This window comes from Leuciscus leuciscus (assembly GCF_965113295.1).
Source record: "Leuciscus leuciscus genome assembly, chromosome: 12".
In the NCBI taxonomy this organism is placed as follows: Eukaryota; Metazoa; Chordata; class Actinopteri; order Cypriniformes; family Leuciscidae; genus Leuciscus; species Leuciscus leuciscus.
In genome coordinates, this window is record NC_138736.1 from 37,324,967 (window position 1) to 37,342,867 (window position 17,901).

Below are 17,901 nucleotides of genomic sequence, written 5' to 3' on the forward strand. Positions count from 1 at the left end.
TGTGCTACTACATCATCTCATTGATCAAAGGTTGAAGGAAAAAGTTGAAAGTCCTGTTTGCCTGAACCTGACGTAAACTACGCTTCTGACCCCAAAACACAAACTTCCGAGCATTAACGCACAAACCCTGGACGACTGTGCCGCAAGGACTCGCTCAGGAGATTTCAGGAACATTCCAGGAACGAAAAGCATCTTTCATCATCGAATAGTGGACTATTCGAAAAGTTGAAAAAATGGCGACGCAAAAACGGATGGAGAACAAGTATCATCCGGCGTGTGAGTGCGCCATGGGCAAAGAGTGTCCTTTAAGAGCTACGCTAGACTCTATGTTTAAAGATCATTTTAGAGGTCAGATGGTTGGCTTGATGCACAGGATCATCGATGCTGCGTGTGGTATGAAAAACGATTGTGCGCAGGATACCAAACGTGTGACACATCTCAAAAATGAAATGGATGTCGTAAGAGGCTTGACAAAGCCATGGCCTGATGTAACACCCATGTTTTTTAACGGCAAAGAGCCGAACGGCGTAATCCTCAAACAAGTTCTGGATGTGCTGCGTGAATGTTGTGACGAATTCGAAATCACAGAGATACTCGCTATATGGACTTTTGTAACAGATCTCTGCATGTCACTGGTGTCAAAAAATGCAAAAACTGACGTTGGTGAAATAGTTGAAAGTCTGGTCAACTATACCCTAGAGCAAAACATGATAGCCTGCAGAGATTTTCTATTCTGGCTAGACCATCTGTAAACGTCGTTTTACTTTATGTACTGCCGATCTATCATTTTCTTCACTACTTCAATGTATACTCGAAAGTATAATGTTGAAATAAAAAAAAAATCTGGTTAAAAAATGTCTGAGCTCATAATAATAGTATTATAATAGTATACATGATAATATTTAGAATAATAATATTTAGAATAATTAAAAATACTACATGATTTAAAAGATTAAATATTTAAATATTTGATTTCTGCATTTAAATGACTGTATTCCCGAGGTGGCAACCATTTCCAAGATGTGAATACCTGAAATTGTGTGGTGATTTTTCAATTTTTGAAATTGTGGTGTTTGATTTTGTTTTTAGCATCGGTTCCTGCATCATAGAGGGTATTTAATAAGTTTAATAAGATTATGTGTTCTGTCATGGACGACTAGACACTAGTCATGGGATGTCCAGCAGAGAGAAGGGCTTGAGTGGACACACCCTGTGGTCACATTTTTACCCGCCACCGCAAACCTCCTGTCGTCCTCTCACTCTGCCTTTTCCCCCGCTTCGCAACGTAGCCATCTTACAGCTTTCCAACCCTGCGACAGCCGTAACATCAACCGCCACGGCATCTTTTTCAAGCCAAATGGAGGAGCAGGTGGGTTACTTAAACACGGCATTCAGCAACCTGGCCCTCTCCAGCCCCATTTCCTCCCGTGGAGTTGAGGATATGTCTCACCAGCGACCTCCGACTTGTCACAATCCTGGCATGCGTCGGGAACTGGAACGCCTTGACACCTTTCAGAATTGGACTCTTGCTACATTAGCTCCAGCTGAGCTTGCCAAAAGTGGTTTCTACTACGTTGGCCAGGGCGACAGAGTGGCTTGCTTCAGTTGTGGAGGCCAGCTTAGCAACTGGGAACCGGGAGATCGGGCAGCATCAGAGCACCAGAGGCATTACCCCAACTGCCGCTTTGTTCAAGGTGACCGTGCGGATAATGTACCTTTATCTGGTGGCGGCCTTTCCAATGGATCGGCAATGCAACAGTGTGAAGAAAGGTTGCTCACATTTGTCAACTGGCCCTCAAGAATAACTGTTCGACCAGACCAATTGGCTAAGGCTGGTTTTTACTATGTTGGTCGTAATGATGACGTGAAGTGCTTTTGTTGTGATGGTGGACTCAGATGTTGGGAGTCTGGTGATGATCCATGGAGAGAACATGCTAAGTGGTTTCCAAGATGTGAATACCTGTTGCAAGAAAAGGGCCAAGAGTTTGTTCATCAGATTCAAGCAAGATTTCCAAGACTATTTGAACAGCTATTGACTAATGGAGACAGCGACTCAAGAGAATTTGTTGATCCAGCTGTTGTACACCTGGGTCCTGGAGAAGATGCAGTGATGATGAACAATCCTGTGGTGAAGCAAACCGTTCAAAGCAAAATTCTCGCAAGTGGAGAAAATTACAAAACCGTTCAAGAATTGGTGTCTGATTTACTACGTGCGGAAGATGAGAAGAGAGAGGAGGAGCGAGAAAGTAAGTTTCTTACTTTTCTTAAGAAACATCATCTTGCCGTGTCACAGCGGCTAAAAAGTGTGCAGTGCTTAATGGACCATCTTCTAGAGGAGAACGTCATCTCACAGAAAGAGTATGACATTATTCGTAACTACACTACAATCAAGCAGCAGACAGGGCAGCTCATTGAGTTAGTCCTGTCGAAAGGAAATGCAGCAGCAGAGGTCTTCCGCAACTGGATCAAGAAGAATGATGTCTGCCTGCTGAGAGAACTGATGGCCCAGACAAATGAAGCTGCATCACCGAGTCAAGATCTTTCAGACTTGCCTATGGAGGAACAGTTAAGAAGACTTCAAGAGGAGCGCACATGCAAAGTTTGCATGGATAAGGAAGTGAACATTGTCTTCATCCCCTGTGGTCACCTAGTTGTGTGCAAAGAATGTGCGCCTTCTCTACGCAAGTGCCCCATATGTAGAGGCTTGGTCAAAGGCGCTGTCCGTACTTTCCTATCATAAAGTTTTCCTATCATTTGGATTTGCAAATTTACATTTAACTTGATGATACAACTTAGTCTAAATAAGAGCAACGTAGAGTCCTCGGATTTCTTAAAAATAACGCAACAACAAAACATTGTGACAAACTTTGACAACATGTTGTATGGACAAAATACTGTTTGAAATATTTTTGTATAAATAAGATCTAAGACGCCTAAGTACAGTTTTTCAACCATCTAAAGTTTTTGAACAGACGCTGTTTAGTAAAAATAATACATAAGTCTTCTAAGAAGATAAATAGAAGATATGATTTTAATAAAACTTTTATTGACATATATAAATATCTAATTTAAACTTTTAAGGTTATGCTTTTAAATGAATTTAGTATAAAACTCTGGATGTACTCTGGAACGCGGACTAGATTTACTGTGACATTGTCCCCCGAGACTCATCTGGTCTGTTACCCTATATCCTGAAGCTTCAGTTCACACTGTAGTTTATCTCTGAAGGATCTGGGGGTGTTTTGTTTGACAACTTAAACTATTTGCTTTTTGGATTGTTTTTATCGTTGCATAAAGAACTACTTCACCTCTCTGGAAATGTAAGGTGTTTTTATTTATATATTTATTTAGCTAAAACTTTTTTTTACATTTTTGAAAATGTAGTTTTCTGTGATGGTCGTGTTTAGGTGTAAGGGATAGAATATGCAGTTACGGTACAAAAATCATTATGGCTATGGAAAGCCATAAAAATTGAAACCCCGCATGGACAAAAAATTATGATTGAATCTTTACATATAAATGAGATTTAAGACGACTAAGTACAGTTTTTCAACCATCTAAAGTTTTTGAACAGACATTGTTTAATAACAATTATACCTTAGGTTCAATTTAAACAAAATCATTACAGTAATCTTCTAAAATATAAATAGAAGATATGAATGTATTCAAACTTTAAAGATTTTTTCAAGCAAGAAAGTTAAGAAATTTAAACTTCAAACTAAAACAATCTTTCATTTTTAAAAGATCATATTTAAACTTTTACGATTATGCTTAGAAATAAATTCAGAAAGATCAGCGTGTTTAGGTGTAAGAGATGATAGAATATGCAGTTAAGGTACACAAATCAATTATGGCTGTGGAAAGCCACAAAAATTGAAACTCCGCATGGACAAAAAATGCTGATTGAATCTTGAAATGATTCATTGAATGATTGAATTGAAATGAGATTTAAGACGACTAAGTACAGTTTTTCAACCATCTAAAGTTTTTGAACAGACATTGTTTAATTAATAACAATAATACTTTAGGTCACAGTAATCTTCTAAAAGATAAATAGAAGATGTGTATGTATTCAAACTTTAAAGATTTTATTTAAACAATCTTTCATTTTTAAAAGATATCATTTTAAACTTGTAAGATTATACTTTGAAATAAATTAAGCACCTGATATCCTGATTGCTGAATTTGCAGTTACGGTACAAAAATCATAATGGCTATGGAAAGCCATAAAAATTGAAACCCCGCATGGACAAAAATTATGATTGAATCTTTTCATATAAATGAGATTTAAGACGACTAAGTACAGTTTTTCAACCATCTAAAGTTTTTGAACAGACATTGTTTAATTAATAACAATAATACTTTAGTTCACAGTAATCTTCTAAAAGATAAATAGAAGATGTGTATGTATTCAAACTTTAAAGATTTTATTTAAACAATCTTTAAAAGATATCATTTAAACTTGTAAGATTATACTTTGAAATAAATTAAGCACCTGATATCCTGATTGCTGAATTTGCAGTTACGGTACAAAAATCATTATGGCTATGGAAAGCCATTAAAATTGAAACCCCGCATGGACAAAAATTATGATTGAATCTTTACATATAAATGAGATTTAAGACGACTAAGTACAGTTTTTCAACCATCTAAAGTTTTTGAACAGACATTGTTTAATAACAATTATACCTTAGGTTCAATTTAAACAAAATCATTACAGTAATCTTCTAAAAGATAAATAGAAGATATGAATGTATTCAAACTTTAAAGATTTTTTCAAGCAAGAAAGTTAAGAACTTTAAACTTCAAACTAAAACAATCTTTCATTTTTAAAATATCATATTTAAACTTTTACGATTATGCTTTGAAATAAATTCAGAAAGATCAGCGTGTTTAGGTGTAAGAGATGATAGAATATGCAGTTAAGGTACAAAAATCATTATGGCTGTGGAAAGCCACAAAAATTGAGACTCCGCTTGGACAAAAAATGCTGATTGAATCTTGAAATGATTCATTGAATGATTGAATTGAAATGAGATTTAAGACGACTAAGTACGGTTTTTCAACAGGCATTGTTTAGTAACAATAATACTTTAGGTCACAGTAATCTTCTAAAAGATAAATAGAAGATGTGTATGTATTCAAACTTTAAAGATTTTATTTAAACAGTCTTTTGTTTTTAAAATATATCATTTAAACTTTATTATACTTCTTATAAATAAACTCAGCACCTGATATCCTGATCACTGAATTTGTGTGACTCTCTGACACACACACACACACACACACACACACACACACACACACACACACACACACACACACACACACACACACACACACACACACACAGAGAGAGAGAGAGAGAGAGAGAGAGAGAGAGAGAAACATGCTATGACTCCCTATGTTTTGAGACAGTGTGAGGTCATTCAGGAATGACTATATGAATTCAGTAAACAAGTTGTGTAAAACAATTTTGAACCCATTCATATACTTGTTTAACTATATAAACATTTAACTGATTGCAATTTTTGTGACTCTCATTTTATTCAAACTTTTGGTGTGAGGTTTTAGTAAGATATATTTTATAAGCATTTCATTTATATTCTTTTAAAAGAACCGAATGGTTTTTCAACGTTTGTGTGAGATAAACTTCCACAGTTTTTCAACCTTAGTTGAATTAGCATGAGAACAGTATGTTTTTTTCAACTTTAGTTAAATGAGCAAGATCATTATTTTAAAGGATAGAATGTTTTTGTACGACATTGTTTAATCACAGTGTCTGAACAGCACGTTTCAGATGTCAGAGCTCAAAAGGGTGGCAGGGGGAATCCCGTGACACACACACACACACACACACACACACACACACAGACAGAGAGAGAGAGAGAGAGAGAGAGACACGCGCGCGCGGCCCACACAGACGGTGCTTTGAGAGACTTATTGCAATTTTTTATGACTCCATTTTATTTAAACTTTTTGAGTGAGATTTTAGTAAGATCTTTATAAACATTTCATTTATATTCTTTTAAAAGAACTGAATGGTTTTTCAACATTTGTGTGTGAGATAAACTTCCAGTTTTCCCCTTATCAGTTTCACAGTACAGCCCGGATACGCTCAGGAATATGTAGGGAGGATCGTGTGTGTGATACCAACTTCAAAAACACACACACACACAGACACTAACTGTCATGTTCAAAAGGCTTCAATAGGCTTCAAACAATTAAAACTAGCTGTCATATAGCCATGACGTATTATTTAATCACAGTGTCTTCAAACGATCAAAAGGCTTCAAAAACACTAACTGTCATGTTCAAAAGGCATCAAACTAGCTGTCAGATACCATGACATATTGTTATAACACTTTCTGTCAATATCAAAAGACTTCAAAAGCCTTCAAAAGACTTCAAAAGACATCAAAAGTCAAAACTAGCTGTCAAAACATGATCAAAAGCTGTCAAACTGTCAATCAAAAGTCAAAACTAGCTGTCAAAACATGATCAAAAGTCATACTAACTGTCAACCTGTCAATCAAAAGTCAAAACTAGCTGTCAACCTGTCAATCAAAAGTCAAAAGGGGCGGGGCACCTGTCACCGGAAGGGGCGGGACACCGGAAGGGGCGGGACCTGTCACCGGAAGGGGCGGGGCACCTGTCAATCAATCATTTTTTGACAGGAGGTGTCTGGTACTTACTACTAACACTCACTCAAAGGCATAAACAATGTTAAATGTAAGCTTTAATTAAATTAATATACATTTTTCTAACTGATGCCTACATTTACTTGTATTCTTTTTAATTTATTAAGAAAACAGTATACTTTAATATCAGCCATTTATCAGTTGCCAGGCATGACATGGAAATAATTATTAGTTTATCAATATCAGACAGAATTTTTAAAATGGTGCTTCCATAATTTTACCATGTAAAATGCATAATACCTGATTTTCCCCCAAATCCATTGTGGGAAATATGAAAACTGTCTTAATCTAGTCTGTGTGAGGTTATTTTGATTCTTTATATACATTCTAAACAGGGAAGAACATCTATTAAAATATCTGAGAATTTATTTTAGGAATGCACAACGAAAATACACAGAATTGAAAAACAGAAACGTCTGAAACCTGTAGCCTGGAGACAATCACAGTTAAAACAAAACAATTATCCAATAGAGAAAGTCATGGCACACTTCCATGAAGAGATTCAACTCTCAAACGGCTTAATTCTGTACATTCAGGCTAAAAGGCCATAAAAAAAAAAATCTTTAAAACCAAACTTTTAAACTATACATGCAAAATACACCTGTGGCCACTAGGGTGGCAAAGAGAGCGTAGACTTTTAGCATCAATTTTACACAACAACATTGTCTTTGTGTGCGCATTTTTCTAGGCTTGTAGCTAATAGCTTTTCTGCTCCCCCAATAAAAGAGGTTTATTAAAACCCAAGCAGTCGAATCATATGAATCCACTCTGCATCCGGCTTTATCCTCAAATTGCCTCCTCGTATTCCGGCTCAGCATTGGAATCAGTGTCCGACTCCATTTGTGGTTGTAGTCTGGATTCGTCGGCAGACAGGCGAATGGGATTTATATCCCCGAAACTCTTGAAAGTGTGCAGCTCGTTATCTATCATCCTACGATCTTCGAATCTTAAGCTACCCTGTGATACCAGTGGCGAACGAGGCCTCGGGAGATTAAAGGTGTTGGGTGGGTTTAGGAAAGGCTGATATGCATCTCTATCTCCTCCTCTTCCTTCCATCGAATATTCAGCGGACGAATCCTTAGCCGACGGGATTGAGTCCGAGGGTCCCGTGAACGGACGGTACGCATCCACCGGATGTCCGTTGCTCCAGGCTCCGTTGTCGATCTCTGCTGGTTGGTTCTTGTCCGCAAAATTTCCGTACATTGTTGGGTCATCAATGGAGGCGTAGACGTGGGACTCATTGTCTGCTCTGGATTTTGGGAAGGTGGCGTTACCCGGAAGGAAAGGTTTCCCTCTGGGCAAAAAGATGGAGGACCTATTGGTCTTAGGTTTGTTTTTCCTTCTAAAAGAGAAGAAAATTGTTTGAAAATGTATTTCATTGTATTTTCAAATTCATAAGAGAACACAGAAGAAAATTCAGACTCACTTTCGAATGACGCACACAACTATAAGTGCAATGATTAGCAGCAAAAGCAGAACCCCGACTACAGCCAAGATAATGTTCAGGAAGTTCTCTGTAAGGGGAGGAAAAAAGGAATGATTATCTGATTATCTTCCATTGCAATACTTCTCACAACAACACCAAGTATAGTGTGATCAATGCACAAATTCATTCAAATGAAGACAAAAATGTCCTTGACCAGTCCGAAATTCTCGTCCAAAATTTGTGCACTTTAAAAAATAAATACAACCTCACTTTTCAATCACGTTTACACACTGCCTCTGAAACTTTCGTCCGTCATAAAAAAAAAAATCAAATTGGGTTAGATCTTCTAAGTATTTCGCATCTGTTGAGAGCATTTTGAGAGGTGTTTTGACAATTGACCCTTCACTAAGCCCCGCCCTCCTTAGTTACTGTTGCTACGCCTGACAAGCTTTCGCTCCTGGCACGTCTATTACAGTATGTATGCACCGGTGTCAGACATTCCTAAGGAGATAATTAGTAATTTTTTTGGGCGAACAGGTGAAATATCTGAGAGATCAAGACAAAAGGGACTGCAGTACGCATTCGAGGGATATATCCACGACATAATATGCAACCGATTAGAGAATAGTTTCATCAAAATTGAAGCTAAAGCCTATAGGTCCCAGCGCAAGCAGCAGCCGCCTCATACGCTGACCATTCAAATGGGAAACACACAAATTGAGGAACAGCTATGTGCATGCACAGCAGGGTAAGTGAAATTTGAAAATAATCTAATAATTATAAATCAAACAGCTTATCTATAAATCAAGTGGAATAAACACAAGACATTAGCCTGACCACTTTGCAATGATAACATTCTCCCGCTTATATTTTTAGCGCGCCAGGCTACTGCTTGCACGTTGTGGAGCAAACGTAGGTGTTTTTGTTAATCCTGTCGACTACAGGATGTATGTGTTGTGAATGGGGCGTCCCACACTGCTTGATCCACGCCTGGCATTTTTCCCCTTTGGGTAAAAGTTTTGGGAAGGAAAAAAATTCCACCCCCCGTCCAAACTTTTAGGATACCGGGTATCAGATTTGCACAATCCATACGCACAACGCTTCGGCATGTTTCCCTCGCTCGAAAGGTTGCCAGACCTCCCGCGCCTAGTTACGGTTGCTAAGCCACGATTGGCCTGTGGCGGTTTTCGGGCGTGGCTTAGCGAAGGGTCAATTCAGAGCCATTGAATGACGAATACGAAAAAACGCATGCGAAAATTTCGAGATGGTCCTCACTGCAGAACACGAAATCCAGGGGGAGGAGTTGGATCCAGATCCAACTCCTCCCACCTGACATATACCTAAACCTACCCATCTCCACCCCCTGATCCCTAAACCCACCCCTAAACCTACCCATCTCCACCCCTAAACCTACCCATCTCCACCCCCTGATCCCTAAATCCACCCCTAAACCTACCCATCTCCACCCCTAAACCTACCAATCTCCACCCCTTAGATGTGGATCCAACCCCGCCCCCTGGATCTTGTGGACTGCATTGAGGTTCTACTGAAAATTTCAGACTCAGTGTGCAACGCCCTAAACTCTGAAATGAAAGCGTTTTGCTCACTGGTTTCCTTTTGCAGAGTGACCTTAGAGAGCACAGCGAAGCGTCCACTCTTGGGCTCACAGTTGGACATGTTCAGGTAGAAGCTCTGCTGTTGGATGATGGTGTTGGCGAAACTCTGATCTTCTCTCCAGGACTGCGTTTGGCCTTGTGAGTCCAGCGGTCTGATCGCGATCTCCGTGTGGCCGGAGTCGCATACGGGCTTGCTGACGTTGGTGAACTGCAGCTCGGCCTTGTGCTCTTGAGGAACGCTGATGATCCACGTGACGGATGAGGAAGGATTCATGCCATCGGGCCAGTTGGGTGTCGCAAGGTACATGGGTCCCGAAACCAGTGGAGATACGGTGTAGATTACATTCTCTGTGAAGAAAGCAGGAAGACAATGCTATGAGACTCAACTCTATTACAATAGAAAAACAATATTATAGTTTTACAGTGTTTTTGATCAAATAAATGCAGCATTCTTTGAAAAACATTAAAGGAATTATTCCAAACTTTTTACTTACCAGTGATCTCTGGACTCATGGTGACTCTTAAGAAAGTTCCTTTCTCCTGGCTCAGGTCTTTTATCGTGTTAGGAGTTACGGTAATGGAAACGTTCCCTTTGACTTGGATTTTTTGGATTGTGCCTTCAGCCATAGAGCAGAACTGGCCGATGTTGGAGCCGTCAGTCTCGGAGACCAGCAGAGAGACCCCCTCGTTACACTCCTTGTCTGGGACAGACTGGTGCAGGTTTTTTACCATGAGATCCACGGTGCTTTGATCGAGCACACGGAGCAGCCAGGTGAACTTGTGGAGGGGAACATGCAGACTGGGGTCCAGCGTGGGAATAGAGAGGGACTGGGGTCTGGTGTCAAGAGGAGATGCTCTCGGACAATCTAGAATTGCATGGAGGAAAGAGACAATCAAGATAATGTGGTGAATAAATCTCAAAATTATTCTTTCAAGATTATGATTTCATGACTGTCATCTATCTATCTATCTATCTGTATCTATCTATCCATCTATCTGTATCTATCTATCTATCTATCCATCTATCTGTATCTATCTATCGATCTATCTCTATCTATCTATCTATCTATCTATCTATCTATCTATCTATCTATCTATCTATCTATCTATCTATCTATCTATCTGTATCTATCTGTGTCTATCTGTCTGTATCTATCTATCTGTATCCATCCATCCATCCGTCAATTTGAGACTACACCTGAAGAGTCAAAGCCAGACCAAACAAAGCATTTTTTCCATGTCTAAATTGTGTTCATGTGACAGTCCACTGCGCATGTGTGTAGCATTTATGCGCTCCCAGTTACCGTAGGTTTGGGTGGCCGTCAGCTGCAGGTCCTGCACGGGGCAGTCGAGGAAGGACAGGTCAGCTTTGGTGCCCGCAGGAACCACTATTTTCTCCTGCGCCACAGAGTTCAAGCTCATTTCACAGTACGACTCTGGGTTTTTATTTTCTATTTGCAGGCTCAATCCCTCCTCTTTCCGGAGATCCGCAGTGCAAAGATCTGAACAGAATAGCAAGACAAACAGCGTGCTAATTATCTGCAACTTTAAAGCATGACTTAATCAAGATCAGATACCCTAAATAGCAATATTATTTCAGACACAAAACCAAATCTACATGCTTCTCCTTACATGGTGTCCCACCCCTGAACACGGTCACGTTTATGTTCAAAGAAAGTCCTTTTTTTGGTACACAATTGGTAAGAGTCAGGCTGAAATCTCCCTGTTTATTGAACGGCTGAATGTCCGTTGGTTCCTTTGTGAATGAAGTCTTGTCCGCCAGTGTATAATCAACCAAGACCTTATTATTTGTGCACTCTGGTGGAGTGTAATGTTGAAAGAGAACTGTAAAATTTTGCATTGGCTCAACAGCAAAGTTCCATTTAATTTTTTCTTCACTGTAGTAGCCTGTGTCGTAATTTGGTGTGAAGAATTCAGCAGATGGCAGTCCTCTGGGCAGCTTGACGTCCACGACAACCAATGCTGTAGATGCAAAGAACAAGAAATAAAATCATTTCCAATCAAAAACGAAACACTCAAGAAACAGTTCTTGTTCCACATCACTTCTTCTAACCTTTTGTATCCGGTCCTATGGACACTTTGAAGTCAGATGGGTTCAGGTCTGTACCTTTGGGAACCTCCAGAGACACACGTCCTTTAAACAAGGCCTGGATACGACTAATGGTACCGTTCCGACAAAACGTGCCGATGGAGATCGGACCTAACCGCTGGTATGTAATGATGGTGTAGGTGTGTTTATCTGGACAGGATTCTGAAGGCTTGATCTGTCTCATTCCTGGAGCTGGAAAGTCCAGTTGAAACATCTGGTTTGGTTGAACCTTCAGATCCCAGTTGAAGGTTCTGCTGAACTCCAGGAATCGGGTCGAATCCGGATGAGCTGCAATGATGCTGCAGGCTGTCGGCGAACAATCTGTGATTGGAATAAAAAGTAAAGATTTAGTGTTTTACAAGGTGATTTTTATCAAATGGATAGTTCAGACTCTACATTTTGCTACTCGCCGATTTTTTGGTTGATCTCCACAGTAAAGACGTCGCCCGGCTGAGAGCAGTTGAAAGTCACGATGGCGGGCCGAGCTTCAGTGAGGTCCAGGTTGGAGTTGCAGGTCTGAGACGGACCTTCATCCTTACACACATCACAGTCCAGACCCTGACCTGCCTTCTTAATGAAGTGTACCGTGGTGCCAGAGTCGGGGGTCACCTCAATTTTATGACATTCTGAAAAAATAAAAATAATATAATAATAATATAATATAATATAATATATGAATAAAAGGATAAATAATAATAATAATAACTAATATATTATTACTATATAATATTACTATATGGGGTGTAATTGTTCTCAGTAAAAAAGTTCTCAATAAAAAAATAGAATCGTACTGTTCTCCACCCACGATTCAGCACACACTTGCAATCTGACGATGCATTGGCATCTATAATATGGTTTGTTGAAAATAAATAAAACAGTCAGACAGAGTATGTTTCTGTCGATTGATACGCATTCTAGCTTCCCCCAAAACTTTGTTCAACGTGAGTGCCATATGCATGCTCTAATATTACCAGTCATTTGAGCCGTCATCACCTGGGTATTGATAGCATGAAACCTGAACAGCACACGTTGCTGTCTGTGTTTAAACTAAACTCATTTAAGCCTTGCCAATTTAAACATTCGAGTTCAAGACGCAAAAGAGAACTCGCAGGCGCTGTAAGAAGATTTGTGTGCGCACTCATCCGAAGCACGCACACGGAAAGCCGTGTCTTTAAGCTTTGCACTTGAACGGACAAAAATTATGTCAACATGCCCGTCTTGGAGAGTATCCCTAGTAATAGTCAGTTATGTCTTAAGTGAAGGCAAACAGTTGAGAAAGAACGCATGTGTATTGTGTACAGTATGAGTGAACTGGATCTGTGCATTATGACTTAAAGTGACATCAGCCTAATATTCCTAATATAAGTCTGTGTTTTCAATGTTAATAAAACAACAAAAGACAAGGAGAAAATCACTCACTGCTCTTGACTGAATAACTTTTGTAACTTTAATAATGATTAGGCCTAATTTTTATTCAATTTATACAGTGAAGATTATATGCAATGTTGTTTTACATTTGATTACATTATTCAATTTCTGTACCTGAAAACTACTGTTAGATACCTAAATAACATGTGTGTATATGTATATATATATATATATATACACACACACACTCACCTAAAGGATTATTAGGAACACCATACTAATACTGTGTTTGACCCCCTTTCGCCTTCAGAACTGCCTTAATTCTACGTGGCATTGATTCAACAAGGAGCTGAAAGCATTCTTTGGAAATGTTGGCCCATATTGATAGGATAGATTTGTGGGATGCACATCCAGGGCACGAAGCTCCCGTTCCACCACATCCCAAAGATGCTCTATTGGGTTGAGATCTGGTGACTGTGGGGGCCATTTTACAGTGAACTCATTGTCATGTTCAAGAAACCAATTTGAAATGATTCGAGCTTTGTGACATGGTGCATTATCCTGCTGGAAGTAGCCATCAGAGGATGGGTACATGGTGGTCATAAAGGGATGGACATGGTCAGAAACAATGCTCAGGTAGGCCATGGCATTTAAACGATGCCCAATTGGCACTAAGGGGCCTAAAGTGTGCCAAGAAAACATCCCCCATACCATTACACCACCACCACCAGCCTGGACAGTGGTAACAAGGCATGATGGATCCATGTTCTCATTCTGTTTACGCCAAATTCTGACTCTACCATCTGAATGTCTCAACAGAAATCGAGACTCATCAGACAAGGCAACATTTTTCCAGTCTTCAACTGTCCAATTTTGGTGAGCTCGTTCAAATTGTAGCCTCTTTTTCCTATTTGTAGTGGAGATTAGTGGTACCCGGTGGGGTCTTCTGCTGTTGTAGCCCATCCGCCTCAAGGTTGTGCGTGTTGTGGCTTCACAAATGCTTTGCTGCATACCTCGGTTGTAACGAGTGGTTATTTCAGTCAAAGTTGCTCTTCTATCAGCTTGAATAGGTCTGCCCATTCTCCTCTGACCTCTAGCATCAACAAGGCATTTTCGCCCACAGGACTGCCGCATACTGGATGTTTTTCCCTTTTCACACCATTCTTTGTAAACCCTAGAAATGGTTGTGCGTGAAAATCCCAGTAACTGAGCAGATTGTGAAATACTCAGACCGGCCCGTCTGGCACCAACAACCATGCCATGCTCAACATAGCTTAAATCACCTTTCTTTCCCATTCTGACATTCAGTTTGGAGTTCAGGAGATTGTCTTGACCAGGACCACACCCCTGTGAACACCTGTTCAATTTCTCATTAATGCAATTGTCTAATCAACCAATCACATGGCAGTTGCTTCAAAGCATTTAGGGGTGTGGTCCTGGTCCCAATCATTTCAAATTGGTTTCTTGAACATGACAATGAGTTCACTGTACTAAAATGGCCCCCACAGTCACCAGATCTCAACCCAATAGAGCATCTTTGGGATGTGGTGGAACGGGAGCTTCGTGCCCTGGATGTGCATCCCACAAATCTCCATCAACTGCAAGATACTATCCAATCAATATGGGCCAACATTTCTAAAGAATGCTTTCAGCACCTTGTTGAATCAATGCCACGTAGAATTAAGGCAGTTCTGAAGGCGAAAGGGGGTCAAACACAGTATTATGTTCAGTATGGTGTTCCTAATAATCCTTTAGGTGAGTGTAATATATATATATATATATATATATATATATATATATATATATATGAGACATTGTATGTAAATGTACTGTACTCGTATCACACTGTGAACCCAAAACTGAGGTACGTATCGAACCGTGGCTTCTGTGTACCGTTACACCCCTAATATATATATTAAAAATAAAATATAATAATCAATACTAATTAAAAAAAATAGGGCCCTATTAAGAACCATTCCTTTCTAAACTTTGTCCATTTGCTAGATTCATTGGCAGTTGGTTTAATATTATTTTTGCTTTGTGTGAACAAGTCTATAAGGACTCATCCCATTAGAAAAAATATATTTAAATATATAAATAAATATACATGGAGAATGGATGGATACATTGAGATGATTTTATTTTAATTTAAATGTAATTAAAATACAATTAAATTCAAATATAAAATATATCATAATCATATATTAAACAAAAATAACATCAATTATTTATAAAATGAGGCCTAGTCACATTAAGAAATGTTTTTTTTTTTTCAAAACTGTTTATTTTGCTATTGATTTGAAACGACTTCTGTCTGTGTTTTGTATGCATGACTTTTTATTAACATTTGGTGTCATTTATTATTTTTGCTTTGTGTGAACAGGCCTTTATATGGACTCAATCTATTAGGAAAATTATGCAATACAAATTAAAATCAAAAACTGCTCCTGGGCAGAGAGATACAAAACCCTACAAAAGTCACTAACCCTACAAAACAATCAATATGGAGCCATGAGAAAGAGCAGCTCGGATGAAGCAGAGAGTTGTAACCCACATAAAAGCAAACAGAAACACAAAGGACTGATTCAGGACTTGAACAGGAAGAGGTCATGAGCGAACACAGCCGCACATTACACTACACATGTCAGGCATTCTGGGATCTTCCCTGATTACATCAAGGAAACGAGATCACCTTGCCCATATAATAAAATTCTGACGTTGCAGAAGGTTCGGTGCATGACAGCACATATCCATATGCGTCATAATTAGAAATTAGTCTTAAAAATAAACAGGTTGGTTCTTAAAGTGAAGTCTTTGCATGCATTAATATCTTGTACCACACTTGATAGAAAGACAATCACAAGTTTCGACATGATTGATTGCACACTAACTGACTTTCAACAAGACACAAGCAACTCAAAAGCAGCGTCTCATATTACTCCATAAGAATGACAACCTCTGCAAATATTTACTCATGTTTGTGACAGCAACAGTCAGCGGACACACACTCCTCCAGCCTCTAACCTGAACCAGGTTAACATGTATCAGCAACTAAATCAGGTTGTTTGTTTAGTGGCATAGCTGGTAAAGGTGTGAGGGGAAGATATGCAAAGCAAATCGCAAGTTTGTTTGTACATTTTCTGGTTTAGTCATGCATCTTTGGCATTATAAAACAACTTAATCATGAACTGACACCTACATCTGCACAAGAAAATGTCACAAAAAAATAAATAAATAAAACTTTCGACTCATTTCAATCTTTAAAAATCACAGCTCCAACCATTAATACATCAGCAACACTGAAGGTCATTTTCAACACTGTGAAAATGAAAGTCTACTGTCTCAAAAGCTGAAATGTCAATAGAAAACAACAGTTGACATTTTCAGATATGAATTTCACGCGGAGAAAGCAGTGAAAGCCTTATGTTTTTCCCTCCCTGCCCAAGAGCATGTTACAGCAAACTGCCCTCCATTTGTACAGTAACAGATTGTCGGTCAATAATTAACTAGATATTTTTCACAGCAGCTGTCATAACTCATAATTGCAAATGAGTTCATTTTCATAGGCCATGATTGAGGCCAGATTCAGTCCTACTGTGAAAAACTCTCTCATTTTATATTTCAATAACGATTTTATATAAATAAACACCCAGCATACATTTAATGAAATTAATTGTCTCATGCTAACTATTTTAAACAATACACGCATAATACTGTAGGTTCATTAACTGTCGTATCATGAGGGCTATCTGAAACATATAAGCTCTTTATTTCAAATATTTTTATGAATTTCAATAGATAAAACATTAAAACCTGGAAAAGGATAAATGGCTGAAACATGACAGTGACGAGGATGTTTAAACGTGTTTGGGGTGGTGCTACTCTGAAGACTCACCTGAGATTTTGTGAATCTGCAGTAAAATCAATCCAATGAGCACAGGAACCACACACGAGCCCATCATTCCCCTTCAGAGGTTCCTAAACTTTCCAAAATATGTGCTTGTGTTTGAAAAATCGTTTGATTTAAATCCTTGGATCGTGCATGGTGGATTGAGTTAGTCTGACCGCACCGGCGCTTCCTGATTCTGATACCTGTTGTGCACGCAGAAGAAGGGCGTGTGCGCGCGCAACTTACCTGTCCAAACTTGTGTTCAGGATCATACAACAGCTGGGAAATGCGATTGCATTATTCAAAAAACAGTTCAACTCACAAGAAGCGAAGATTTAAAGTGATAAATCCGAGAGATCTGACTTTAAAGGTACACAAATAAGATTAATCCTTTCACTTTCTTCGGGGACAAAATCCACTCGCTTCAACGTCTGTGATTTTTCAAGTTTATTAGATTACTAACATCATTCTTTGCTTTTCCTCAGTCGAGATTGATTACTCAAGCACTTCAGCTCGATTTTCTGAGGACAATGATTAATATTCATGAGCCACGAGCCAAGTCTTCCTCCATTGGAAGGTTTTCGAAAAAAACGTCATCGCACATAATTAATATTCATGAGCCAGGACTTCACTTTGGTAGGATGCGTATTTTAGCCTAGTCGTTTGATTGTTACTAAAGTCGAAGTTGTTAACTTTGTAAAGTTTCTCTTTTTGAAGTAATACAAAGTAGCCTAACCGTTATTTACGGATAATAGAATTCAGTAATTAAATTATGTTAGGCTATACTATTA

General features: G+C 38.9%; 2 protein-coding genes across 2 annotated transcripts; one reads left to right on the forward strand and one right to left on the reverse strand.

The window, feature by feature from the left end:
• Nucleotides 1-1,174: 1,174 nt before the first annotated feature.
• LOC309511298 (putative inhibitor of apoptosis) lies at nt 1,175-4,361 on the forward strand (the record flags this gene model as incomplete). The annotated part of the gene is made up of 2 exons (XM_082186392.1): nt 1,175-3,244; nt 3,326-4,361. The coding sequence occupies one exon, from the start codon at nt 1,175-1,177 to the stop codon at nt 2,738-2,740; it is 1,566 nt and encodes a 521-aa protein (XP_082042518.1). The 3' UTR covers nt 2,741-3,244; nt 3,326-4,361.
• Nucleotides 4,362-7,049: 2,688 nt separating this feature from the next.
• On the reverse strand, nt 7,050-17,613 carry cdcp1b (CUB domain containing protein 1b). Its single transcript, XM_082185134.1, has 9 exons — nt 17,117-17,613; nt 12,264-12,479; nt 11,818-12,174; nt 11,376-11,726; nt 11,048-11,245; nt 10,238-10,609; nt 9,735-10,091; nt 8,128-8,215; nt 7,050-8,043 (listed from the first exon to the last, which is right to left on the reverse strand). The coding sequence occupies exons 1-9, from the start codon at nt 17,181-17,183 to the stop codon at nt 7,488-7,490; spliced, it is 2,562 nt and encodes an 853-aa protein (XP_082041260.1). The 5' UTR covers nt 17,184-17,613; the 3' UTR covers nt 7,050-7,487.
• Nucleotides 17,614-17,901: the final 288 nt, after the last annotated feature.

Coding starts and splice junctions, on each gene's coding strand:
- cdcp1b (XM_082185134.1), bottom strand. CDS start 17,183: ATGATGGGCTCGTGTGTGGTTCCTGTGCTCATTGGATTGATTTTACTG. Junction 12,175..12,263: donor GGAGATCAACCAAAAAATCG/GCGAGTAGCAAA, acceptor TTCCAATCACAG/ATTGTTCGCCGACAGCCTGC. Junction 8,044..8,127: donor GTTGTGTGCGTCATTCGAAA/GTGAGTCTGAAT, acceptor CTTCTCTTTTAG/AAGGAAAAACAAACCTAAGA.